The sequence below is a fragment of the Suricata suricatta genome, chromosome 11, assembly GCF_006229205.1.
Source record: "Suricata suricatta isolate VVHF042 chromosome 11, meerkat_22Aug2017_6uvM2_HiC, whole genome shotgun sequence".
Classification (NCBI taxonomy): domain Eukaryota; kingdom Metazoa; phylum Chordata; class Mammalia; order Carnivora; family Herpestidae; genus Suricata; species Suricata suricatta.
The window spans coordinates 4,545,209-4,570,934 of NC_043710.1; the positions used below are offsets into that span (position 1 = coordinate 4,545,209).

The window sequence follows — 25,726 nt, forward strand, 5'->3', positions numbered from 1 at the left end:
CACGGGGCGGTGAGTAGCCCGGCGGCCTGACCGAGCACGCGGGGGCCCTCCTTCAGGCCAGAGCCCCCCGCTTCTCCCCCACCCCACCTACTCTCACCCTGCATTCTGTCCTCAGGTCCTGGCTGCCACCCCGAGATCCCCTTCGGCGCCCTCAGGGATGCCTCTTCACCGTGGCTCCTTGGCCCGCTGCCTGCCCCCTGTCCCCAGTTTGTGGGGGCTTCTCTGAGCCCCTGCCCCCACATTCAAGCCCCCATGGCGGCGGGCCCTGCCGCAGGGAGCCGGGGCCGGCCACAGCGGGTGAGCATGCAGGAGCACATGGCCATCAATGTGAGCCCCGGCCCCATCCGGCCCATCCACCTCATCTCCGACTACTTTCCGCACTTCTACCCCTTCGCTAAGCACACCCTGCGCACCCCAGACCCACACCCTGCGGTGACCCCTGCCCCCCCGCAGCAGGCCGAGCCAGAGCCAGAGGGAGATTCGGATGACAGCAGTGAGTGGGGACAGAGGACAGGGGAGCACTCCTGGCCTGGCCCAGCCAGGGTGGGGTTTGGGGCATCCCAGGCATCCGACCAGGGAGGGGCAGGGCAGGGGGTGGGGTGGGGGGTGAGGCAGGAGCTGACCCTGCCTACCACCTCCCGTTAGCTGCCCTAGGCACCCTCGAGTTCACGCTGCTCTTCGATGCGGACAACAGCGCCCTGCACTGCACGGCTCACCGAGCCAAGGTGAGGATGGGGGCAAGGGTGTGCAGGCGCGGGGCCTGGGCCACAGTCCTGCCCCTCATTCGTGGTCTCTTCTCAGGGTCTCAAGCCACCAGCCTCAGGCTCTGTGGACACCTATGTGAAGGCCAATCTGCTGCCAGGAGCCAGCAAGGTGAGGGCAAGACCCAGGCCCCTCCTGATGCTTGTTGGCCACACCCCAGCCTGGAACACCCACCTGCCCCTGCCTTGCCCTGCGCCCCCCAAAGCCTGGACATCAGGCATGGACCCGCCAGGGAGGTGAGCCAGGGTGGAGCCCTGGGACCCAGGGGGGTCCTGACCCCCCTCCCTGGCCCCCAGGCCAGCCAGCTGCGGACTCGCACGGTTCGGGGCACACGGGGGCCTGTCTGGGAGGAGACACTCACCTATCACGGCTTCACCCGCCAGGATGCTGGGCGAAAGACACTGCGGTGAGGACCGGGACCCGGCCTGGGCTGGGGGGGGGGGGGGCAGGGCCAAGGTGGGGGGGTCTGGAGGGGGGCTTGCTTGGCCGGTTTTGAGCCGGGCGGCCGGCAGGCTGTGTGTGTGTGAGGACCCACGGCTGCGGCGGCGGCGGGCGCCTCCCCTGGGGGAGCTGCGGGTGCCCCTGAGGAAGCTGGTGCCCAACCGCGCCAGGAGCTTCGATGTGTGTCTGGAGAAGCGGAAGCCGGTGAGTGGGGCTGACACAGCCTGGGGTGGGACCGGGATCCGTGTGGCGGGGAAGCTGTGAAGGGGTGGAGCGAGGAGGGAGACCCCGGCAGTGTCTGGCCAAGGTGACCAAGCTCTCTGCTCCTTCAGACCAAGAGGCCCAAGAGCCTGGACACCGCCCGTGGCATGTCGCTGTATGAGGAGGTGGGTAGGACGGTGGGACCAAGCAGGGACTGGGGGGCAGGGCCTGAGGGGGGCTGAGAGGGTGGGTCCTGGCCCAGGTGGGCGTGGGGACACTGAGGCCATCTGTCTCATAGGCCCTAGCACTTGAGGCCCTGGGGAACAGCCAGGCCCCAGTGGCTGGGCTGAGGGGCGGGGGGCGACTCCCCGGCCAGGGCAGCCCAGAGCAGCTCTTGGGCACCGGGACAGACAAGGCCCTCGGGGAGCAGAGATAAAGCCTGGCTTGAAGCAGTGGCCCAAACCGGTGGACCCGTCCATAGCCCCAGCTGGGAGGGCAGGTCAATGTGCAGGAGAGAATGGACAGCAGGAGGGGGCATTGTGGGTGCCACTCCTGGGGCCTGCAGCTTGCCAGCAGGCAGAGGTGACTGCAGGGGGACCCATGCCAATGACCGAAGCCCCGTGGCAGGCCCTCCCCAGCTCGCCAGGTGCTGCTGCCCTGCCCCCTGGTGGAGCTGCAAGTTGCTGCGCCCGCCAATCAGCCAAGGCCAGGTTGGCGAGTCCCACCCAGGTGGGGCAGGCACCCTGAGAAGGGCACTTCCGGTCACAGGCCCCACACACGGTGGCACCACAGCGCACGGCACACCCCCGCACATAGCACTCAGTTCAGTATGGGAGACGCACTCTTCATGGCATCTTCTCAAGCCCTTTGCAAGCACCAGGGGCTGAGGGTGGGTGGCAAAGGACACTCAGAGTCTGGTTCCCTGGGCGGGGGGGGGGGGGGGGGGGGGGGGGGGGGGGGGGGGGGGGGGGGGGGGGGGGGGGGGGGGGGGGGGGGGGGGGGGGGGGGGGGGGGGTGACCCGCATGGCACCAGGTAGAGAACATCCTCTCGGAGCTGCTTCTGCGACACAGGGCAGGGCGGTGACGGGCACTTAGTGAGAGGCCATCGGGAAGCTCCTCACGTTTGCGGCCTTGACACCCGCTCCCTTCCCTCCATGAGGAAGATGCACCGAGCTGACCAGTCACACGGCCTGAGCGAGCCCCTCCCCTTCTCAGGCCCCGGAGGGCACAGCTGACCGGAAAGTTCCCTTCCGGGGCACCAGGCCAGTGACTGTTTTTGGAAGGCCATGACATTGAATTGTTGGTCCTTGATTTCTCTGCGGCCAGCTCGAGTTGTGGCGGGCGGGCGGGCGGGCGGGCTCTGGGCCGCGGCCTGCTGACCGCAGCCTCCCCCGCAGGAGGACACGGAGGCTGCCGGGGACGAGCGTGGGCGCATCCTGCTGTCACTGTGCTACAGCTCTCAGCGGGGCGGCCTGCTGGTGGGGGTGCTGCGCTGCGCCCACCTTGCCCCCATGGACGCCAACGGCTACTCGGACCCCTTCGTCCGCCTGTGAGTGCAGGAGGGTGGACAGGCAGGTGGGCAGTGGGGGCTCCCCGGAGCCCCTCTCCAGGCTCATCCTACCCTGACCCCATCCTTCCCAACCAGCTTCCTGCATCCAAATGTGGGGAAGCGATCTAAATACAAGACTAGTGTCCGGAAGAAGACCCTGAACCCCGAGTTCAATGAGGTAGGCCAGGCTCCAGCGGGGGCGGTCCTGGCTGCCCCGGGGCCGGTGAGGTCAGCGAGCTGCCTCAGTCCCGCCTAACCTGGGCAGCTCGCCCACCTCGGCCTGTTTCTGAGCCTGTAAGGGACCCGCCGCCCGCTCCCCTGCAGGAGTTCTTCTACGCAGGCCCAAGGGAGGAGCTGGCCCAGAAGACGCTGCTGGTGTCCGTATGGGACTATGACCTGGGCACCGCTGACGACTTCATTGGTAAGAACACAGGGCAGCGGGGTGGCGGGGGGTGGGCGGCAACGGGTTCCCACGTGGTTCCTGACCCCTGTTCCCCAACCCAGGCGGGGTGCAGCTGAGCAGCCGCGCCGGCGGGGAGCGCCAGCAGCACTGGTGTGAGTGCCTGGGCCGCAGCGACTGCCGACTGGAGCTGTGGCACCCGCTGGACGGCGCGCCCCTCCAGCTCCGCGCCTAGAAGGGCACCGGCCCGGCCCTGTTCACCGCCCTCCCCCACTGTGCCCAACCCCGCGGCAGACCGTTTGCTCCCTTGCCCCCTGCCCTCTCAAATTCACCCCACTGCCAACCGTGAAGAATAAACTTCCCAACCAGCCCAGTCAGAGCCTCCTTTCTCGCTGCTCGCCGCCTCACAGGGCAGACGGCGCCCTGTTCTCCCTGCTCCCATCCTGCAGACGCCCCCAGAGGGCCAGGCCCGGGTCTGGACCCCAGGCCACGGCCTGCCCTCATCACGCCGGGAAAGCCCCGCCCCCACCCCTGCTATCCGCACTGAGGGACAGGTGCTCACCACGGTCTAGGACAGACTGCCTCACAGGAAGCCAGGTTGTGAGTCATGACATGACCTGTCCCCCCTCCCCACGTGAGACCTGCACGCGGTCGGGGAAGCCTCTGTCTCTGGGAACCAGAGCTCCCTGAGGGACGGGCGGCAGCGGCAGAGCGAAGAGGAAGAGGCCAGCAGGAGACGGGCAGCACTTGGTTTATTGTCCAGCCGCCTGGACAGCCGGGTCTCGGCCCCGGGCAGCGGGGTCAGGAGGCAGCCTGCCTGGCCTGGCGCTGCTGGGCAAACCTCTGCATCCGCTCCTCAAGCTCTGGCCGGAAGTGGCGGATCAGGCCCTGAGGGTGGGTAGCGGACGCTGTGTGAAGCGGAAGGGAAAATCCCAACAGCCTAGGCTCTCGGCCCCCCCCACCCAGAGCCCCGCAGCAGGGCGGGGAGTACCTGCACGGGCCAGGCGGCCCCGTCACCCAGGGCACAGATGGTGTGGCCCTCGATCTGCTTGCTGATCTCCCAGAGGGAGTCGATCTCGGCCGGCCGGGCGTCCCCCTTCACGAAGCGGGCCATCACCTTGTTCATCCAATCCACACCTGCGGCCGTGGCAGCAAGAGAGGGCCCGATGACCCCGGTGGGATGCGGGGAACCGCACCCAAGGGGTGCAGGCCCTGGGGGGGAGGGGCGGTGGGCAGCAGGGGCCGAGAGAAGCTGGAGCAGGCTGGGAAGCAGCCGCTGTCCACCGGGTGTCCGGGGCCCGCCCCACCCAGGCCCAGCGGAAGCCACAGAGAAGGCCCCCCCCCGCCGCCCAGGGTGCTCACCCTCGCGGCACGGGGTGCACTGGCCACAGCTCTCGTGCTTGTAGAACTCGATAAGGCGGGCGATAGCTTTCACAACATCCGTCTGGGGGCGCGAGAGGCCGTGAGGACTCACCCAGGGCCAGAGCCTCAGCGCCCCCAGCAGCAGCACCCCGCCCCCTGGTTCCAGCAGCGTTCTGGCCACCTCCTCCGCTGGCCCTGGGCACGGGCACTGGACGGACCCCAGCCGGCGTTCTCTCTAGGGCAAGCCTCTCCTCCCGCTAGACTGTATCTCAGGCCACACAAGCGGGGACCCAAGAGCTGGAAAGAGTTCTCAGGAAGCCCAGGGAGGGGTGTGTGCCCGGTGCACGCGGGGCAGGGACTGGGTGGGGAGCGTGGGCGGCCCTTACCGAGCGGTCCATGACAATGACAGCGGCCGTGCCCAGGCCTGTCTGAGCCTGCACCAGCGCGTCAAAGTCCATCAGCACTGTCTCGCACACAGACTTGGGGATCAGCGGTGTGGACGAGCCGCCGGGGATCACAGCAAGGAGGTTGTCCCAGCCGCCTATGACGCCCCCTGCGGCCCCGGTTCACCCCCAAAAGGATGGATGGTCAGGGCTGGGCCCGCCACACCTGACTAGTCCTGAGCCCAGGACCTCTGCCAGCCCCTGCCCAGTGCTGCCTCAGGAGCACCCCCCCCCGACCCCCCAGCGCTCTTCATGGCCGCCCCCTCCCCTTCCGGCCCCGGCTGGCCCCACGCCTCACCCGCATGCTTTTCGATCAGCTCCTTCAGCGGCACGGACATCTCCTCCTCCACAGTGCAAGGGTGGTTGACGTGGCCAGAGATGTTGAACAGTTTGGTGCCCGAGTTGCGCTCACGACCAAAGCTGGCAAACCAGGCACCGCCACGGCGGCAGATGGTGGGGGACACCGCCACCGTCTCCACGTTGGCCACCGTTGTGGGGCAGCCAAACACTCCTGTAGAGGAACGGGGTGAGAGGCCGGTGGCTGCTGGAGGGTGGGGGCAGGGCGGATCAGGGTTCCCGGCAGTGGGGTCCGCTCTGTGGCACAGCCCCCCTTCAGCCTTCGGTTACTCCCATCCCCCACTGGACCCCAAACTCTAGCAGGAGCTTCCCTGCCTTTCCGCCCCTCTACTCTTCCCTGGGGGGCCGGGGAGGACCTGGGGGCTGGGACAGGGTGAGGGACCACAGACAGGCCTCTGTGTTGTCACCACCCTCCTCTGCGTCTAGCCCCCAGTCCAGGAGGAACTCCGAAATCCCCTGAGAATGACCAGTGGGGACCTGAAGCCAGAGGAGACTCGCCAAGACGCGGCCCGGGCCCTGCCCGGGCGGGGCCGTACCCACGTCGGCAGGGAAGGGCGGCTTCAGGCGGGGCTTGCCCTGCTTGCCCTCGATGGACTCGATGAGCGCCGTCTCCTCCCCGCAGATGTAGGCCCCGGCCCCGCGCACAACGAACACGTCGAAATCGTAGCCCGAGCCGCAGGCGTTCTTGCCAATCAGACCAGCCTCATAGGCCTCGCGGATGGCCACCTGCGGGACAGGAGGGGGACGCTGTGTGGTGGGGAGGGGCACAGGCCCACGGAGCCCCTGGTCACCAGAGCCCAGGGGAAAAGCTCCCTTCAGACGTAAGCACAGGATGCTCTGGGGCGGGTGTTTTTACAACACATGCGCTACTTTCCTAATAACGACATTTAACAAATCTTCAACTCCATGTCTTTTTAAAAGACAGACCGAGGAAGCAATGAACATTTTAACAAGCACTTTCCTACAGGCAGCAGATCTGCGGGAGCGTTCTGGGCACTGTGTGTGCGTGCGGTGTCCGTCTTTACGGCGAGCAGGTGCTACTTCTGCAGTAAAGGACAAGACCCTGGAGGTGTGTTGTTCAATACGGAGCAGTAACCTTACGCAGGACGCCGCTACGTGCCGGGCGCCGCCCCAGGTGCTGCTCCGCGTCCCTCGCCACCGCCGGGAGCCTAACAACGGCGTGCGGCTCTGGCCCCGCGCGCGTCACCACAGGCGTCTCCGAGCTGAGCCCCTGACGCTGCTGCAGGAAATGCCTGCAAGCCCACCGCCGGCCCAGGAGTCACGGCGCCCGGAAGCCTCCCACGCTGCGGCCTGGGAGTATATCGACAGCGCGGAGGCGGCTCTGGGGGCCATGGCCCATTAACACCGCAAGCGGCAGCGGGGACTCCTGTCCGGGTGGCCCCACACAGGCCCGGTGCTGACATCTAAGCACTGCGCCAGTAAGCCGGCATGTGAGGGCGCGCCGAGCAGCCTCCCCTGTGCCAGGCTCTCCCCTCTCCCACCTGCAGATTGGAGGCCTCGTTGTAGAACTCCCCTCGGATGTAGATGTAGGCAGCACGGGCGCCCATGGCCCGGCCCCCGACCAGGCAGCCTTCCACCAGCTTGTGGGGGTCGTGGCGCATGATCTCCCGGTCCTTGCAGGTGCCCGGCTCCCCTTCGTCCGCGTTCACGACGAGATACTTGGGCCTGTAGGTTCCAGCAGATCCGTGAGGCCACGGGGCCGCCAGGGCTGGGCCTGCGACCACACGCCACCCCGCCGCACCCAAGGAAGCCTCAGAGATGTCTCCTCCGAGAGCCAATCCCTCCCTGTTCTCCCCACGTGCTCCTCGCGGCTCTGCTCGCTCACCGCCAATGGCATCGAGCTCAGTGCCTGTTACGCCTTTGGGTGGCTGTGACCACAGGAAAGATCTCTGTTCTGCTCAGTCCAAACATCTCCTAGTGCTTTCCTAAGAGCCCAAGTTCTGCTCTTGGTCATAAAGAACCTTCCTGAACCTCTACCATATCTCTGAAGTCAAAAGGAGGTGAAGTAGCTGACATTTATCATTTGCTTTCTTTTCTTTTTTAGTTTTAATGTTTATTTGTATTTGAGAGAGAGAGAGTGAGAGACAGACAGACAGACAGACACAAAGTGTGAGCTGGGGAGAGGCAGAGAGATGGAGACAGAATCCGAAGCAGCTCCAGGCTCTAAGCTGTCAGCACACAGCCCAATGCGGGGCTTGAACTCACAAGCTGTGAGATCATGACCTGAGCCAAAGCCAGACACTCAACCCACTGAGCCACCCAGGCGCCCCTTATTTGCTTTCTACATGCTGATCAATGTGAGGGGCAAAAGCTATATGAACACTCTCTAATCCCTGCACAATATAATTCAACATACAAAAAAGAAAACAGAGGTTCAAAAATCCCAGGAGACTGCCCAAGGCTATATAATTAGAAGGCAGAATTGATCAATGAGTCTGCCAAGGCCAAAATCTTGTGTTGCTTCTGCTACCCCCCAGGAAGCGCGGAGAGAACAGGGTCCCACCTAACCTAAGCTCTGGGGATGTTTCATTCACTCTTAGTTTCCCAGGAAACAGCCCCGAGGCCCAGGGAAGCCACGGCCACCCCCAAGGTTTCTCCTGCTACTCCCAGGGCCACCTCCCTATACACACCTGCCATCTGAGGGCTTATTCATGAAGCTCCACTTGAGGCCAGTGGGGAAGCCAGCACCGCCACGGCCCCGCAAGCCGGATGTCTTGACCTCACCCAGGATCCAGTCCGGCCCCTTCAGCAAGATCTCCTTTGTCTTGTACCAGTCACCTCGACTCTGAGCACCTTTCAGCCTGGGCAGAGTGGGGAGGGCGTTGAAGGCGGGGCCCTGCCCCAGGACCACCCAGCGAAGGGCACCCTCTCACCTCCAGTCGCGGCGGCCATACAGGTTGGTGAAGATCCGGTCTTCATCTTTCAGCGAGCCAAATGAGGTTTTCTTGGGTGCTGTCTGAGGACACAAAGGGTCAGCAGGCCCAACCCATTCTGCGGCCATGAAGGGCCAGGCCACAAGTTACAGATTCCTGGATCCCCACGACTGGATGGGGCTGGGCTGAGGAGTGGGGGAGGCCCTAGGCCTCAGAACCCTCCATGACATCACAGCTACTGCCACCACTTTAGTGAGCGTTTCCTGCTTAGCCCGCATCAGCCTAGGCACTTCCCATCCCAAACCCCATTTCAGTCTCATAACCCTGAGACAAGAATGCTTTCCACCATTTTACAGGGGAGGAAACTGAGGCTAAGGCTAAACAGAACTCCTGGAGGGGCACGCAACCACAAGCTGATGAATTTGAACTCAGGTTTGCTGGTGGTCAAAGCCCACGCCTGAACCACAGCACATCTGACCTCTCTGAGCCCCGTGTGGAGCGCCGGCTCGTTTGCCTGGCTGTCCTGCTGGACCGAAATTTTGCCAGACCGGGATCGTATATAACTAACTCTGCGGGAAACAAAATGTGTTTACTGATGCAAAAGAAGCGTTTCACTGGGTCTGGGATGCAAAGCTGATGGGAGACCCACTCGGGATAAAAATGATGAGAGGCGGGGTCTGGAATTCCACGGGACCCAGTGGCGAACGCCTCAGTGAGAGCGAGGGGTACCTGGCTTGGACTCCTGTCCCCTTAAAAGGCACTACAGGGAGAAGAGCGCCGATGGGGCGTCAGGAGACGCACATCCTCTCCAAAGCTTTTCTACATCTGCAAAATGGGGCAACGACACCTTTAAGCCCCACAAAGCTACGGCAAGGAAAGAATGAGACAGGGATGCTTCGCCGCCTGCAAAATTTTCCATTTCCCGGCTGCTTTAAATTAGGCCTTCCTGCCGGGCTGGGGAAATGAGGAGGGTTCTCTAGAAGGCACTACAGACCCAAGCGACAGCGCGCGCAGAGGCACTGCAGAGTGACCCGGCCCGCGGACACCTTTGGCCCGAGCCGGGCCGGGGCTCACCGTGTCGCCGCTGAAACGCACAGAAACCCGCGCAGGGAGCGACCCGCTGAGCAGCCGCCGTGCCGCCAGCATCGCGGGAGACGGCTCAGTCACCTCCCACTGTCACCTTCACGGTTCCGAGGCTAAGGCACCGGCGCGACCGAGGCGCTGGGCGGCGCACAGGAAAATCGTCACGGGCCCCGCCGCCCGCTGCGCGCCCGGCTCCCGGGCGCTTCTCTCTCGCCGCCCTCCGCCCCACTTCCTCTAGGAGGGCGGAGAGGCCGGAAGTGGTCTGTCTGGCGCAGAGGTTGCTGGGAAATGTAGTCCCAATGGCCGCGGAGCCCGCCTTTCTCCTGCTGTAGGGTGGTGTTTACTCTCTCGCTCTTCTGCTTCGACTGTTAGCATTCGCCTCCATACTCCAGACTTTCAAACCCTAAGGAAACAAACGTCGCGTGTCACCTTTTGCTAGGTTCTGGTGGTTCCCACTTTCTACAGGTTCTGCATTTAGTGTACACTTGTATGTATGGGTGTGTATGTATGGGTGTGTATGTATGTGCCCTTGTATGTATGTGGCGGGAGGGAGGAGAATTCAGGCTGGTTGCAGCCTGACGATCCTAATGACCGGGTCCTAATTATTCTGCCTTAGTCCAAGCCTGATCTCTCCCCGAGCCCACTCTGGGCACCCCTGGGCTCAGGGAAGTATTGCTTATTAGCGGCAGAGAGCAGGGAGAGCCCCAGAGCCAGGCAGGGGATTGTTGATGGGAGTCTTAGGTTGGGGTGAGACCGAGAGAGTGGAGATGGTGGACATGGGCCAGTGAGTGGCACATCCTCTTGCCGGCACTGCTAAGCTCCCTCAGTCGTTCCTTCCTCAGCCCTTGTCCTTAGAGCCTGGTGCTTGGCACTCCTGCTCAAAATCTTGGGGTGGCCCCTAAGTTCCTTCACAGTCAGGCCCTGGCCTAGCGTTTAAGGACTCTGCCCCCCCCAACAGGGTCCTCAGGCCCGACCACATCTTGAACGCACCCCCCTGCTCAGGACCCCTTCTTCTTCGGGCTTTAGGACGTATATGTGGCTGTGCTCCCCCACCCTGAGGAGGTCGCGTGCCCTTTGCCTTCCCCCGAGGTCGCGGAAGCCTGGTTAGCTCTTGTCTACATCAGTTCTCTGTCACCCTTTGGCTCTGAGACCTTGCTCTGGTCCTGTGACAGGCATGTCCTTTTTGATATTTCCTGTCCAGCTCCTGTCTTCTCCTTTCCTGCCTCTCCCCTGCTGTTTAGAAACTCATTTGCCCTAATTTTCTCATATACTCCCCACAGCAGCCTTGGATAGAGTTAACATTATACGTGACAAAAACTGAGGCCCAGGGAGGTTTTATCTCTTGTCCATGGGCATGAGGGTGCTGAGTGGTAGAGCTGGAATCAAACCGAAGCCTTTCCTCCTTTCCGGAGTGCACCCCCCACAGCAAACACACAGAACAAGACACACCTGTGACCCTCGTTGCTGATTGGTCGCGGTATTCCCAGTAAAGGTACCAAAGCATCAGCACCTTGTTGGAGGTCTCACAGGTAGGGTAGTACCAGGCCCAGGGCCCAGCAGTCCTGGCTCCCAGCCGGGCCCCCCCCCCCCCACTCCTGGGCAGGGAAAGAGATTGCCCAGACAGAGCTGGGGATTACACAGCTAATCCCAGGCTCTGTGACCTGAGTCCATGGATCCCTCCCTATGGGGCAGGAGAAGGAGGGGGCAGGATGGAGCCAGACGGTGGATTCCTTCCTCATCCCTGTCTAACTGGGTCAAGGGAACAAGGCTACGGGGAGCAGCCGCCTGGGGATGCTGTGGGCGGGAGATGGCCGGCATGCGGTGATGGGAAACAGGGTCTCCTGTTCATCCAGCAACCAGGCTCTGTGCCAAGCACTTGCCATGTGTCATCTCCTTAATCCTCCCACAACCCAGGGCAGAGGAATGAGGAGTCCCTGTTTTCAAAAGAGGACATGATGTATTAGCAACGCTCAGTGGCCTGCCCAAGACCGTGCAGCTGCCGGAACTCAGCCAGAAGCTTCCTGACCTGAGATTCCCCCACGCGGTCCCCACCCATCCGGAGCACCTACTTGCCAGGCTCCTCTCAGTGTCCCCTCCCACAAAGCCCTCCTCTGAGGCATCCCAGGCCCCCGCTGTCCCCTCTCCCTCTGCACCTGTCCTGTCCTAGGCCACTTTCCGCATCTGCCTCCCCAAGCAGCCTCCAAACCAGAAGCCATTGCTGCGTTTGGCCAGCTTTGCCTTCCAAATGCTTCTTGTTCCTGTGACTTCCTGGCTGTCCTACGGCCATGACCGGGGTTGGCTTTCACCCGGAATTTCGCAAAGCTTCCCTGAGGTCTCCCAGCCTCGCATCTCAGCCCCTCTGATTCCTTCTCTGCACCATAGGATGAGTGGGATTAAACCTCAGATCCGTGTTGTCCGCCAGGGGGTCGTTCCCCAGTGTCCTGAGGACAAAGCCCAAGCCTGCTGGCCTGGCATTCAAGATCAAGTGCCGACCTCTCCAGCTCCAGCTCGGATGGCTCTCCCCACACAGAGAGAGCTCTCTGATTTCCACCAAGGATCCGTCTTCCGTCCCTGCTCCTCCTGAGAAACCCTTTGAATGTCACCTCCAACCTTTCCCTCCTGTAGCGAGTCACCAAGAGCGAAACCCACAGACACAAACGGAGATAGTGTACAGGTTTTTTTTAGTTCGGCCGAATGGCCCCTCCCGGGTGGTGACAAGTCCTCAGGAGAGAGCCCTGCCTAGCAGGAGCTCAGGGTTTTTAAGGGCTTTGGCAAGACAAAATAAGCCATCAGTTAAGCGATCATAGTTTACAGCATCTTATAGTGGTCAATCTAACTTCGACACACAAACGTTAAGATTTGGTAGAGACCTATTAATTTTAGAGTTCTTTGTCTCAGGAGAAATTTGAAGGGACCAATCACAGGTCAGAAGAGGAGGCCGAGCAGGTGCATAGAAGTGAGAACTTTGTGGTTAAAGGGTGGGATCTAGCAACAGTATCTTAGAAAACAAGTTAACCTTTAAGTTTTAATTTATGGGTTACATCTTAGGACTCCCAGAGTCCCAACCCTTGATTGTTTAAGCAGAAGGGTTGGAGAGTGAAACACTAGTTGTTAATTTTTCATTAGGGTCAACTTGACCTGAGGAGGGTCTTACACAACCGTCTCAACTAATTTTTGCCGCGGGTCCAGCGTGACAACAGCACCATCAGATCTTCTCTCTTCTCCCACCCACAGCACAGAGCTTCTCCAGGGAGGTGCTTACTCAATATTGTAATTCGGTTTTCTAATTGGAAAGTGAAAATAAAATCGTCTTTCCTTTGTTGGGAATTTAAGATAGAAAAGCAAAAAGAAAGGAGTAATATGTTTTCACCACCTTGAGCTAAGCCCCGCTATCATTTTTGCTTATTTGTTTCTACTCTGTTTTCTAGGTGATTTAAAAACACTTCACAGTAGCATTTGAATATACTGATCCTTAAAAATGTAGACCTTAACAGAAAAAAAAACAACAACCCTACAAACGTCCTTCTGCCCCAGAGCCAAATGGTATTGAATCCAATGATATCTTCCAGTCCTTTAAAGGAAAAATGCCTTTACTTGTACATGCACTTACCTGCAGGAAAAATATGAGTGTTCAGTGTTTTTTCACTTGTAGTAAGGATATCTTGCTCTATCACGATTTTTCACCTTGCTTTTTTTCATTGAATGAATGCTATGCTTTTGAGACTAGTCCCTGTGGATACAAATGGATTTAGAAACATGATTATCTACAGGTAACACAGAGCTTCCAGATTAAGGACCTGGCTTCAAAATCTGTCCCCTAAAGGAGCATCTGTTAGGATGGCAAATGAGCAGTGCCTGACACACAGCAAATGCCCGAATAACATTTAACTAAGTGCCCTGGATTATAGGGTAATTTGGACAAGGTCTCCGTCTTTACAATACTGAGTCTGCCCACCCAGGAGTGTGGTGTCACTCCTTGTTTTTTCAGATCTCGCGGGTTCCTCGCTAACCATGTGGCACCTTTTCTTTAAAAACTGTGCACATTTTTTTAATATAGGAACTTTATGTGATGTCTTGTACTTTTCAAATAACATTTTTCCCACTGGCTTTTGTTTATGCATAGAGCACTATCAATTTGCCTTTATTAGTGTGGATCTGGAGCCCTTAACGGACTCTCCGATTATATAAAAGTTTGTCCGGTGGCCCCTGGGTGGCTCAGTGGGTTAAGCGTCCAGCTCTTGATCTTGGCTCAGGTCGGTGAGTTTGAGCCCCCTATCGGGTTCCACGCTGACAATGCGGAGCCTGCTAGGGTTTCTCTCTCTCTCTCTCTCTCTCCCTCACTCTGCCTCTCCCTGGCTTGTGCTCTCTCCGTTCTCACTCTTGCACTTAAAGTAAATAAATAAGTCTTTTTAAAAAAAAGTCTCAGATAAAGTTGGAGCCTCAAAACTTTTACAAGAGAATCTGTCTAGGCTTTTCTCTGATATTTGAATTACCTTCTTCTACCTAGAATGTCTTCTTCCCCAAACAATCAGAGGGGTCTTTCATGAAACCTGCTGTAGGCAGACGAATGACCTTTAACCTCCAAGTGGCTTGCTGACAAACTAAGAGTCTGTCCAGGCAATAAAATTTGAATTGCCCATCTGGATCTGGGCATGGCTTGGTTTGTTGCCAAGAGGCACCTTGGAAATGGACCTCCTTCCCATGAGGCAGGAAGGCAAAACAGCTAGAGGACTCTGGCCCATATCTTAAGACAGCACCTAAGTGTGACAATTGTCATGGCACCTTGTAAGTATGAGGTTTGCCGAGGCTTTTGGTAAAGTCCTTGAACATATTAAGGAAACTCCTTTCCAAGGCACGGTTTTATCATGAGTAGGGTGCTCGGGTTCACTGAATACCTCTACATCTCAGATGCCATATTGTTTTTCTTCTTTCCTCTTAATTGCATCAAGCTTTTTGTAATCAGTTAAACCCTGGTTGACCTAAAGGGGTAGTGGAGTGAGGCAGCTAGGAGAATAGACTGAAGTCTGTTGGGACTAAATCTTGGGCTCTGCTGTCTACCAGCTGTGTGGCATTGGGCACGTTCCTAGACATCTCTCTAGACATCTCTGTACCTTGTAGCATCATTGTAATGATTACGTGTTTTAATCTCTGCAAAGCCTTACAACGGGGCCTGAAACATAGTGCTCATGTCTGCTGTTCTCCTTTTTTATTTTTAGGGACAAACCTTTGGTCATACGTACTATTCTTTCATCATGATGCTGGCTTGGTTTTTACATCAGTGTTCATAAACAAGGGTGGCCTGTAGTTACATTCTCTTAAAAGTGGATCATTTTCGGGGCGCCTTGGGTGGCTCAGTCAGTTAAGCATCCAACTTCAGCTCAGGTCATGATCTCAAGACTCCTGAGTTTAAGCCCACTCCCACCCCCCATGTTGGGCTCTGTGCTGACAGCTCAGAGCCTCGAGCCTGCTTCAAATTCTGTGTCTCCCTCTTTCTCTCCTCTCCCCTGCTAACTCTCACTCTCTCTCAAAAATAAATAAACATTTTTTAAAAACTCTAATTAAATGTGTTTTGTTTTATTTTAACCCAGGTAGTGTCTGTCTTTTAAAAAGTTTGACCCATTTACATTTATTGGTATTACCGTATTATATTGTGTTTTCTATTAGTATTTGTTCTCTTCCTTTTTCTCCTTCTTTTCTGGTCTTCTGTTGAATTAACTGAGTTTTCTTTGTGCTACTTCCTTCTCCACTATGGTTTTGGAAGTTACGCATTTTGTTTCTATTCTTAGTAGTTCCCCTAACATTTGTAACAGTCATCCATAAATTCCTTTTTCAGGAAGTTAATGTATCCGTCCTCCCGCTGAATATGAAACTAAAACAAAAACAGAGTGTGCTGCTTCTATCCCTACTTCCTTCCCTCCCCAGCCCTGTCCTTCTGTTTTCTGGGTCGGCCTGTCTGGGACCTGGCATTACTGGTCCCCTGCTTCACGCTGCTGGTGGAGACCCGGCCTCCGTCCCGGGGGTCTCTCAGCTTCGACCTCCAGCGCCGCGTAGGGACTGAGGACCTGGCCCAAGCCCTGTGCCTCCAGCTTGGCTGTGTTCCTTCTTCCGCCTGCGGGCTACAGGGTTCTTCCTGTTCATTTGTTGTTTTTGTTGCCTTTCCTTCAGAGGTTTATTTCAAGTGCACACCGAATTCCCATTTCGTATCTGTGTGGCATTTAACCATTAACATTTTTTTCTTCTCTGACTTGAATGTGTTTGAGAACAGAGTGGATTTCAGGGTGTCGTCTGCTCTCTTGAGCTGGAAATCTCACTGTTTTTTCCCCAAACTCTAGAAAGTGAAGTCGTGGCTGGGGAGGCAAGTGCATCGGAGGCCAGCGGCACAATCGGTGGTGCGTCTAACACAGGCCTCGCTCCCCGTGCCCCAGCGCGGGACGCCGCGCATGCGCTGTAGACTCTAGTTCTGGCGTGAGGGCCACTCTGTCATTCTGCCAGTGTGTCAGGCCCTTCGTTGGCTTCTAAGGGTTCTGGAGCACGGGACAGTGTCCGCAGCCTCCACCACGGAGGACCCATCAGGTGTCAGGTGGGCACAGGTCCCCGCGCCAGGACAAGCCCCCCCATCCTGGCCGCTCCCTGGCAGTGTGCCCACGTTCAGATGCCCAGCAGATGTGGCCGAGGAATCTGGGACATCTCCACGTTGGTCCTTTGCCCATCTCCACGTCACCCCTTGGAGTCCTGCCTACGGCCCCTTTGTCCCCTCACACAAAAGCTCTTGTCTCTGCTCTGCCCAGTGTGGCCCTTGATGGCTATTTGGGGTGACAGACACCAGGAAGAGTTCACACACTCCTCAACTAATCCCAAGCTTTCAGAAACGTGAGACTCTTCTTCCCCATCCCTCCAGGGCTCGGGTTTTAGACACGCCCTTGCATCTTAATCAGCAAAAGAATGAAGAAAAACCTACTGAACACTTATTGGAAACAGCTTGAACTGTTCATCTTCTGTCACACGCCCCCCCCCCACCCCGTGACCACTGTGCACCTCACCAAAACCGTTTCTCCCAGCACGTGAACCTCAGGGGGCACAAAGGACACATGGAGGTGGGGGAGGGGCTCTGTTGCCACAACAGGACATGACACCGTCGCCAGTATTTATGGTTTTCTTCCTTCCTCGGGAATCCCACACGCTCTTTGCCTCCAGCGAGCACCCCAGCGGCTCAAGGGGCTTTAGCAGGTGGGGGGACTTAACATCATAAAGATGTCATGTCTCTCCAAAGGAACCTAGAAAGACACTTGAATTCAAATCAAAATCCCATCAAAGCTTTTCATGGAACTGGGAAAAACGGATGCTGAAATCTATACAGAAGAGTGCCGGGTTAGGAATGGCCAAGCCAGTTTAGAAGAACAAGGTTGGAGAAAAGCTGCCAGACCAGAGAGCAAGACTGATTCTAAAACTAGCATGATTGAGACAAACAGGCCAATGTTTCTGAAATATGGTGCTCCTTTATCACAATTTGCTAGAAGTTTTGCAATTTTGGGTTGTGATTTCTTCTTTAACATGAGACATTTTAAGAGAGATTTGTAGAGGCGCCTGGGTGGCTCAGTCAGTTAAGTATCCAGCTTCAGCTCAGGTCATGATCTCACGGTTCGTGGGTTCGAGCCCTGCATGGGGCTCTGTGCTGATGGCTCAGAGGCTGGAGCCTGCTTCGGATTCTGTGTCTTTCTCTCTCTCTGACCCTCCCCTGCTCACACTGTCTTTCTCTGTCTTTCAAAAATAAATTTAAAAAACATTAAAAATTTTAAAAAGGCATAGAGATTTATAAATATGATACATAAATTAATAACTATGCTAGCTATAAGCATTAGGGGTCTTTTGGTTTCCTGGGTTTATTTTGTTTTTTTTTTTTTTACAGCTTTATAAAGAGAGACTGTTGTCTGTTCTGTTTCTCTTCGTTCCCTCTGGAATGTTCTAAAACGTTCTCTAAGCCATGATACGTGGCTATTACAGCCAATGTCCCAAGAGCATCAGAAAGGACGCCACCTTCCCTGTCTTCCTGTCACAGAATTTGAAATGTGTTGTTTCCGGCCGCCAAAGTGCTGGCCTCTCATCAGCTCTCACTATGTTAGGGTTTCTTATTTGGTGTGGAGAGGCTCCTAACTGCACTCCTTCAGATGTCTCCCCCTTTCGTGGCGGGCGGAGCGTGTGTATTGATTTTTCATGGTCTTTGTGGCTTTGGGGGGATTCTGAAAGATGAGTGGGAATTCTAGCTTCGACATTAGAAACTACAGGTCTTCCCTCCCCCCCGTCAGATGTTGCAAATATTTCCTGTGAGTTTATTATCTGATAATGTGATAAACAACCACTGTTATTGGACAAGAGAAATCCTCAGTTTTCATGTAGTAAAGTTCATTCATCCGGGCGCTTTGCTGAAGAAATTCATCTCCGGGGAGCCTGAGGGCTCTGTTGGGCGTCCGGCTTCAGTTCAGGTCATGATCTCGCGATTTGTGAGTTCCAGCCCCGTGTCAGGCTCTGTGCTGGCAGCTTGGAGCCTGGAGCTGCTTCAGACTCTGTGTCTCCCCTTTCTCTGCCCCTCCCCTGCTCATGCTCTGTCTCTCTTTATCTCTCAAGAATAAATAAACATTAAAAAAGTTAATAAAAAGAAGAAAGACATTCATTCCCAACTCAAGGTCATGAAGAAATCTCTTCCTTTGTTTTTCTGTTAATATTTTAGTTTTCTCATCACATGTAGACAAACCCTACTTCAGGGTTTCTCAGTCTTGACACTGGACATTTGGGACTAGATAATTCTTTGTTGTGGGCACCTGTCCTGTGTGCCCTATAGGACATTTGAGAGCGTCCCTAAGTGCCAGGAGCAACGCACAAGTTGTGATGACAAAAATGTCTCCAGACATTGCCACATGTAACCTGGGGTACAAACACACACACCTCCCCCCACACACACACCCACGCACACACACACACACACACACACACACACACACACACACACTCACTGAGAACCACTGATCTATTTGCTTGTTATTGTTTTATATGGTGAGGTACAGATCCAGTACTTTTTCTCAATATGATGCATCCATTTTACTAATACGAAATAATTCTTCTTTTCCATGATGCCACCGCTATCACATAGCAACTTCCCATATGTGCGTGCATCTGTGATTGTATACAGGAGACCCCGACTAGACCTCACAAACTCATTTCCTTTTCCTGGGCGCAGAGCCCCCTGGCACCTGAAGGGGGCAGAAGTGAAGAGCGTCACTTCCAGGTCTCGACAGCAGGAAGCAGGTGTGTCTTCATCACGTTCTCTTCTCTCCCGCTCCCCCACCTTCCAAGGACACACCTTGTCAGAGTATGAGTCTGGGGGTTGAATGGGCTCACCCAGTTCTTACTCACGGTCTCATGTGACCACAGTCAGATGGCATTTGTGGTGGGGGCCACTCAGGGCTTCTCCCCTCGCCTGGGGGCGCTGGAAGAGGAGCTGGCATCTGGAACAGCTATGGCTCACGGTCTGGCTGGGTGTCTCTCTCTCTCTCTCTCTCCTTCACCTCTCCCTCCCCCCATCCTCTCTGATCTCTCCACGTGGGCTCAGCCTCAGGGTAGCTGGACTTTTTGCACAATGACCGAAGTGAGTTGTCTCAAAGGGAACTGCAGAACTGCAAACTGCATGACCTTTTCCAACTCAGCCTGAGAAGCCCCAGGGTCCCTTCCACCGTCTTCATCCGGGCAGCCACGAGGAGGGCACAGAGATGCCAGAGAAGAAACTGTCTGCGAACACGTGTCAAAATCACAAGACATCTGGGCAGTTCCTTAACCCTCGTGCGTGGTGTTTGTTTCTCCCTCTGGAAGCTTGCACGGTCTTCATTTTCTTTCCGGTGACTCTGGAATTTTATGATCTGCTTTGTGGTGCTTTTTTCAATGGGCTCGGCACTCATTGTGCCTTTCAACTCAAAAGCCCGTCTTCAGTCCTGGGAAAACTTACCACCTCATTCATTTGCCAATCTGCTCCCTACGATTTTTTTTCCTACCCTCTCTCTCTCCCTCTCTCTGGACCTCCTGGAATAATACTGTTATTCTTAGCTTTCCAGCCCTTTATCTCCTTTTTTTCCATTCTCATGCATATTTTTCAACTCCGTCTTGAGATTTTTCATTTCTGCGATCACATTTTTAATTTCTAAGAGCTCCCAAGTACTCTTTAAATAGCCCCCCCTTTCTTAGCTCCTGGGTGTAATATCTCTTGTTATGTCCCTGAAGATAATGATTCAAGCTGATTTGAAGATTTCTTAAACAACCTGCCTGGTCCCTGTCTTTTCTGAGTCCTTTTTCTTGCCCCACTTATTACTGTCTCTCTTTCATGTGAGTGACTGATCTCTCTCAACTATCTAGCAACTACTTGTTGTCCTTTGATATTTGTCGTCTCGGGAGCGAGCAGGAAAGTCGAGGGTTTATCAAACACAGACCCGGTCATTAGGGAGCCCTCCATGTCAGTGTCCACTTCTCCCCAAGGACTCCCGCAGTCTGCCACCTGGGCCTCCGCGCCCACGCTTCAGAAGCTGGCTTGGAGGGCTCTGGTGGGATCTCAAGGTTTGAGGCCTGCGGGCTACCCAGTCCCACCCACTGAACACAGCCAGATAAAGAGCCACCAATTTTGTTAGTGACACAGATGCCTGAACACCCCCTTAAGAGACACTGGGTCCGCCGGGGAAGGGGCTGCAGTGACAGCCCCTGAGGGAGGTCATCAGCCCCGACTTACGGATTTTCCTGCCGCATCCTCTGGACAGGCATTCCCCCAGGCCCACTCCTAAACCTCCTCACCAGCAACCCCAATGCCAACCCCCCAGTCCTGCCTCGTCCAAATTCCTGTGACTTCCCAGGGCCTCGGGGCCCGCGCAGCAGGTCCTGCAGTAGCCCCGCGTCCTGGGGCCGGTGCCATTTGGCACACCATCTCTGTCTTGGCCATCGGCCCAGACCGGTCCTCGCGATCCAATGCCCAGTCTCCCCCAAGGGCTCAGAATGGCCAGGAGCCTCAAAAAGAGGATGTGCGGGCTCCTGTTTGCTCCCTGCAGGATGGAAGGAGCTTGCAGTGGGCCTGGCTGGGGTCCCAGGTCTCCAGAAAGACGAGAGACTGAGTACACAACAGACGATGGTCGAACCACATGGGAAAACAGAACTCGGAGCCCACCCTCTGCCACAGCCTGCCCGGAAAACCAGCCTCTTGTCTGCAGTAACCAGCCAGGAAGCTGGCGGCCGAGATCCCAGCGCGGACGTCAGACTGCCATCTCTAGGAACAATGCGGGAAGCCGGGCAGCGGGGCTTGTGACAGACAATTGCCCAGAATGTCCAGGGCTTCGTTAATAAGCAAGAACTCCGTTTTTATTTTTTCCTACGTAAGACCAACCAGGAAAAGCCACGTCTGCTCCCCTGAGCCGTGACACAGGACACCCCGCTTCTAGCGAGCCCGCTCACTGTGTCCCCAGGCTGGTGGCCTCCATTCGGGGCACAGCTGAAGTCTCCCTCCCCCCACCAACCCTGCAAAGCCCTCCCTGTCCCGGCCTGTTGGGCCTCTGCCCAACACCAGTGGCTGCAGCCAGCTCCCTCGCCAGCAAGTCTGAGTAAATGGCGCTGCTCACTCTCGCTTGCTGCTCTTTATTTCCACAGAGGGCAGCCAGGTCCGGGGCTCCCAGAAGAGATACAGGAGGTGGTGACGTGGAAGAAGATGAAGGGCAGACCAGTTTCCCTCGGGCCGCAGGGCCGGGCTCTGCAGGACACAGTGGATGTGGTTGCAAGGGCAACTTGCTGCCCCAGGAAGGGCAGGCCGAGCAGGCTCTGAATCCTCCCGTGCGCTCCCCCGACCGGGGGCCAGATCAGCTGGCCAGGCCCGGGTGCTGTCCCCAGGAGCACCGCCGGTCATGCCCATGGTCTTCAGCCCGTCTACCTGTTCCACCTCCTGGCCTGCAGCTGAATGTCCAAGCCAAGGAGAGAACTGGGCCCTTCAGCTTCCAGATGCTTCCCTAGCTGAGGGCCTTCCTCTGCCCCCAAATGAGGGGATTCTTGCTGCCTGTCACTGACCGCCCTCAAGGTCCGGTCTGGGGGAGTCCGAGGGGCCAGGTCTCAGCATGGGGAGGGCATTCCCAGAGCCCTCTGTCTATGGGGAGGGCATTCCCAGAGCCCTCTGTCTCAGAACCTTTCCCGGATCACCTGGGGAGGCAGGACGGAGCTAGGAGGTGACCGAAGTCCCTTAGTCTGAGAACAAAGGACGGATCAGACTGGATGGGTCAGATTCTGCGGTAGTGACAACAGCCCTAAAATGCCAAAAACCGCAGGGTCGTTGCTCAGTCGCCACACTTCAGCAGGGGCTCTGCGGCATGTCATCCTTACACAGGGCCCAGGCCGCCATCGCCCGTCCTGGACGCAGGAGGACAGCGCTGGGGTCTTGCACTGGCAGCGGTCCCGGGACTGATTCCCTACCTTGCACCCAGCCCACCACCCAAATCCATCATAGGACCCCTCCCCATGGCAAGGGTCATTTTCCCATGTCCTGGGTGACGGGTAGAAAAAGGTGTTTTGCAAAGAGGGCTGCCTCTACTCCGCTGTCCCAGCCCGCCGTGAGCCGAGAAGCCTGGGCCAGGCCTCCCTGGTCTTGCTAACAGTCTCCTGCCTCGTGTTGTGCCGTTGATATCATCAGTCTCCTGGACGCTTATTCTGTTTTCAACCCGTCGTGATCATAAGCAACACGACGAATAGTCTTGCTGGTGCCTCAGTTCACACATCAGCAAGTCACTTAAACCTTGTGACAGTTTCCTCTTCCCACTGTGGACGCAGTACCGCCAGCTCGCCCAGGCTGAGCCGGGGAACGTGATGGTGAGAGAAGGCAGCGGGAGAGCCGCTGGATCGCCCAGTGTTGCTCCCGCGCCCGAGAGATGCCAGGGAGAGCCAGCAGGGCCCCCCTGGAACAGAAGAGACTGCTCCTCCACCTGCCTGGGCTGCCCACTCAGCTCCTCCCCGCAGTGCCTCACCAGGGGCCCCTCAGCTCCTGCGCTCCGCTGGCCTGGGCGGGAGCCTTGTGGCAGGTGGCCCTGCTGAAACCAGAAAGCATTTTATATAAGTGAGCCTCTTCTCTCCCTCTAGACTGTGGGCATCCCCGGGAAAGAAACCATAGTTAATTTCTCTTAGTGTCTTTTTTATTTTTTTCGGTCTCTTTACTCCGGTTCCTGGAGTTCAGCGGACTGGGTTGACAACTCTAAGAAGACACGTCTGTGTTTTAGGACTCAAGCATCCGAGTTGGCTGCCTCACCCCTCCCTCACCCCTGACTGTTGAGGGTCTGAGAGCCCTTCCCCAGGAAACTCAATGGTCACAGCAGTGCTTCTCGCTTGGAAATTTTATTGGTCCTGGGGAAATGGAGGCAGGCACCCCACCACCTGCCGAGGGGGCTGCAAATTCTCACTGCTTCCCGTTGCCATTGATGGGGCGGTTTGTGTGCTCCGGGGAGGCCAGGAAGGCCTTGAGCTTGGGCCGCGCGCAGAGGCGCTCCACGTAGGCCGAGAGCAGGGGGAAGGGGTCCAGGCAGCCGGGGGCCAGGACCTGGTGATTCAGCAGCAAGTCCAGCAGGTTGTAGTCCGCGAAGGAGATCTGCAGGGCAGGGGCGTGAAGGGGCTCAGGAGCTGGGAGTGCGGGCGTCTGGGAGTCGGAGGCCTTTCCTCCGTCTGCCCCACTCGGCTGAGCAACGGGTTCCGGTGTTCTCTCTGCACCCACTTCCCATGTGCAAGAAAGGAGTGGTGCAGAGGGGCAGGACAGAGCCAGACGCTCACCTGGTCACCCACGATGAAGGCCTGGCCCCCCCGGTTCTGGGACAGAAGGGTCTCGAAGGGCTTCAGGTGGTCCGGGAGCGCCTTCACATAGTCCTGCTTGCCTCCCTCCTGCCAGAAAGACACCACCGCACATTACCCACCTGACCCTCCCACTGCAGCCCACCCCAGCCCTGCCCCAGCCCTGAGATGGCCCCCTCCTTTCGGCCCTATTTCAGTGACTCACCACCCGCCCAGGCGGAAGCCCCAGTGTTCCCTTGCTCCCTTCCTATCCCCAGGGCCGCACCACATCCTGTCCAGTTCAGCAATGGAGTCTTCTTTCCTCCACCCCCACCTCTCCACCTCTGCCGTGGTCTACTACGGATCTACTCCAGAAGTCTTGGAAGCTGCTTCTAGATCTCACGTTGGTACATGGCCCTGCTTAGATGACTCCATGGCTCCCCACTGCCATCAGGGGTGGATCCCGCCAGCCAGTGCGAGGCCCTCCGGATCTAGGGCTGTGGGCACCTCCAGTTCCAACTCCTGCCACTCCCTCTCCCCCGGGCACACTCGTGTCTCGTCCCTGCTAACTTGGCTCCTGGTCCTCGCATGTGCTTGTGGCAGTGTATTTTCTGCACCTGAAATCTCTGCACCTCCGAGAGCCAACGCCCACTTCCAGAGGCTGGTTCCAAATCCTTCCCCTCCCCCTCCACTAGGAAGCTCAGCCCTCCCAGGCCTGACGAGGCAAGCCTTTCTTTGCTCTGGGCCACGCCCACCCCCTGGCCACGCCCACCCTGGCGCCCCGGCTCACGTAGTTGGTGTAGATGAGGGTGGCATATTTGCAGCGAAGGTCCTCCACCCCGTCATTCACCACGTCCACCAGGGCTGCCTCCCGCTGGTCCTTCCCGTATAGCCCTGGGGAGAAAGTCGCAAAAAGCATGACTGGGGGTCTGACATGCAACTGACAGGCCAGGTGGCTGGCTTCCTGTGGGCGCAGCCGGGAGAAGGAAGGAGGATGCGGACGGAAGGACGGTTCTGATGCCCGGTGGGCACTCAGAACTCAGCAGGAGGCAGCCTGGCATAGGGCAAGAGCTGTAGGCAGACCCACCCTTGACTGTGGGCAAGTTACATAACCTCCTCGTGCCTCCGCTTCCTCCATTCCACAGGGGTCGCCAGGCAGCCTGATTTAAGGAAGAGGTTCAGAGGGGGGGCAACAAGCAGGTGGGTGGAAACCTGGCTGATGCGGCCTTGAACTCACCGAAGGTGCGGCCCAGGTGCCGCAGGATGGCATTGGACTGGTACAGAGTGAAGTCTCCGTCCTGGAACTTGGGGAGCTGCCCATACAGCTGGGGGGAGGCGGAGGCACAGCTGTTAGAGACCCCGAATTGGACTGCCCCCCACTGCCCCCCACTGCCCAGCCCCGACCCCCCTCTGGGCACCGCAGCCACTCACACAGGAGGCCTTGAGTGGTCCCTGCAGCCAGGTGTCCTTGGTCACCACCTCTTCCTTCCAGCTCTGGCCCTGGTCGGCCAGCAGCATGCGCATGGCCTCGCAGCGCCCTGGGGGAGGGGAGGACCGAGTGGGGGAGGGGAGGACCGAGTGGGGGGATGCCCAGAGACCCCAGCCTCAAAGCACCCTGGGGAGGGGCCATGGGGACAGGGAGTAGGATGACAATCTCACTGGACGCTAGGGAGGGGACCGGCCACGGGGAAGAAATTGGATATTCCAGCCCAGGGAGCGCAGGGGGGCAGGGAAGGAAGCCCCAGCCAGTACCCACGTGATGGAGGGGTGGTTTGGGGGGGGTCTTGGGGTCTCCCTCAGGCGGGGAGGGGTGTGCAGCCCCAACCTCGGCCTCCCCCAGCGGCCAGTCACCGGGCCCCTACCTCGAACGGGAAAGTAGACAATGGTGTAGGGCGGCACTGGAGCGGATGGAGAGAAGTCTGTTAGAGTCTGGGAGAATATTACGGAAGGGAGGGAGCACCCGTCCGTCCTCCCTGGGGTCCCCTGGCCGCTCTGGGCGCTCCGGGGGGGCACAGGAGCGGGTCCCTGCGCTGGAGGCGCCGCCCTCCCCCACCCTCCCCCCCATCCCCAACCGCGCGCTGCAGGCGTCGTGGGTCCCCTGGATCCCCATCCCGGCGCTGGGGTAGGGAAAGGGGGTGGGGGTGGGGGTGCAGGGCCTTCCAGAAACGCTGGCCCGAAACTGGGGTCCGGCCTCCGGCCAGGGGCAATGCCAGGCCCCTGCAAGCGCCCCCGGAGGCCCCGGCGGCGGCACTCACTGGTTAGTGCGCGAGCGCGGGCAGCAGAAGCGGCGCGGGCGACTGAGCTCACACCCCGCCCGGCCTCCAGCCTTATAAGGGCCGTCCCGCCCATCCCCGGCCCGCTCCACCCCTGTGCTGACTCACGGCGCCCCGGAAGCCCCGCTCGCCGCCCCCCTCCG

At 57.9% G+C, this 25,726-nt stretch overlaps 3 protein-coding genes across 3 annotated transcripts; 1 reads left to right on the plus strand and 2 right to left on the minus strand.

Moving 5' to 3' along the window:
• The first annotated feature begins 46 nt into the window (after positions 1-46).
• LOC115306944 (double C2-like domain-containing protein gamma) lies at positions 47-3,726 on the plus strand. Its single transcript, XM_029957520.1, has 10 exons — positions 47-493; positions 646-725; positions 802-873; positions 1,059-1,168; positions 1,275-1,407; positions 1,536-1,589; positions 2,802-2,953; positions 3,050-3,131; positions 3,278-3,374; positions 3,458-3,726. Exons 1-10 carry the CDS (start codon positions 253-255, stop codon positions 3,586-3,588), a joined length of 1,152 nt encoding a protein of 383 aa, XP_029813380.1. The 5' UTR covers positions 47-252; the 3' UTR covers positions 3,589-3,726.
• A 362-nt stretch (positions 3,727-4,088) lies between these two features.
• Positions 4,089-9,681, minus strand: NDUFV1 (NADH:ubiquinone oxidoreductase core subunit V1). The gene is made up of 10 exons (XM_029957519.1): positions 9,484-9,681; positions 8,410-8,492; positions 8,167-8,337; positions 7,018-7,201; positions 6,052-6,241; positions 5,457-5,669; positions 5,102-5,268; positions 4,716-4,797; positions 4,345-4,490; positions 4,089-4,241 (listed from the first exon to the last, which is right to left on the minus strand). The coding sequence occupies exons 1-10, from the start codon at positions 9,553-9,555 to the stop codon at positions 4,155-4,157; spliced, it is 1,395 nt and encodes a 464-aa protein (XP_029813379.1). The 5' UTR covers positions 9,556-9,681; the 3' UTR covers positions 4,089-4,154.
• Positions 9,682-22,865: 13,184 nt separating this feature from the next.
• LOC115272041 (glutathione S-transferase P) lies at positions 22,866-25,691 on the minus strand. The gene is made up of 7 exons (XM_029915058.1): positions 25,566-25,691; positions 25,173-25,208; positions 24,742-24,848; positions 24,548-24,635; positions 24,101-24,204; positions 23,314-23,421; positions 22,866-23,134 (listed from the first exon to the last, which is right to left on the minus strand). Exons 1-7 carry the CDS (start codon positions 25,657-25,659, stop codon positions 22,946-22,948), a joined length of 726 nt encoding a protein of 241 aa, XP_029770918.1. The 5' UTR covers positions 25,660-25,691; the 3' UTR covers positions 22,866-22,945.
• Between the last annotated feature and the right edge of the window lie 35 nt (positions 25,692-25,726).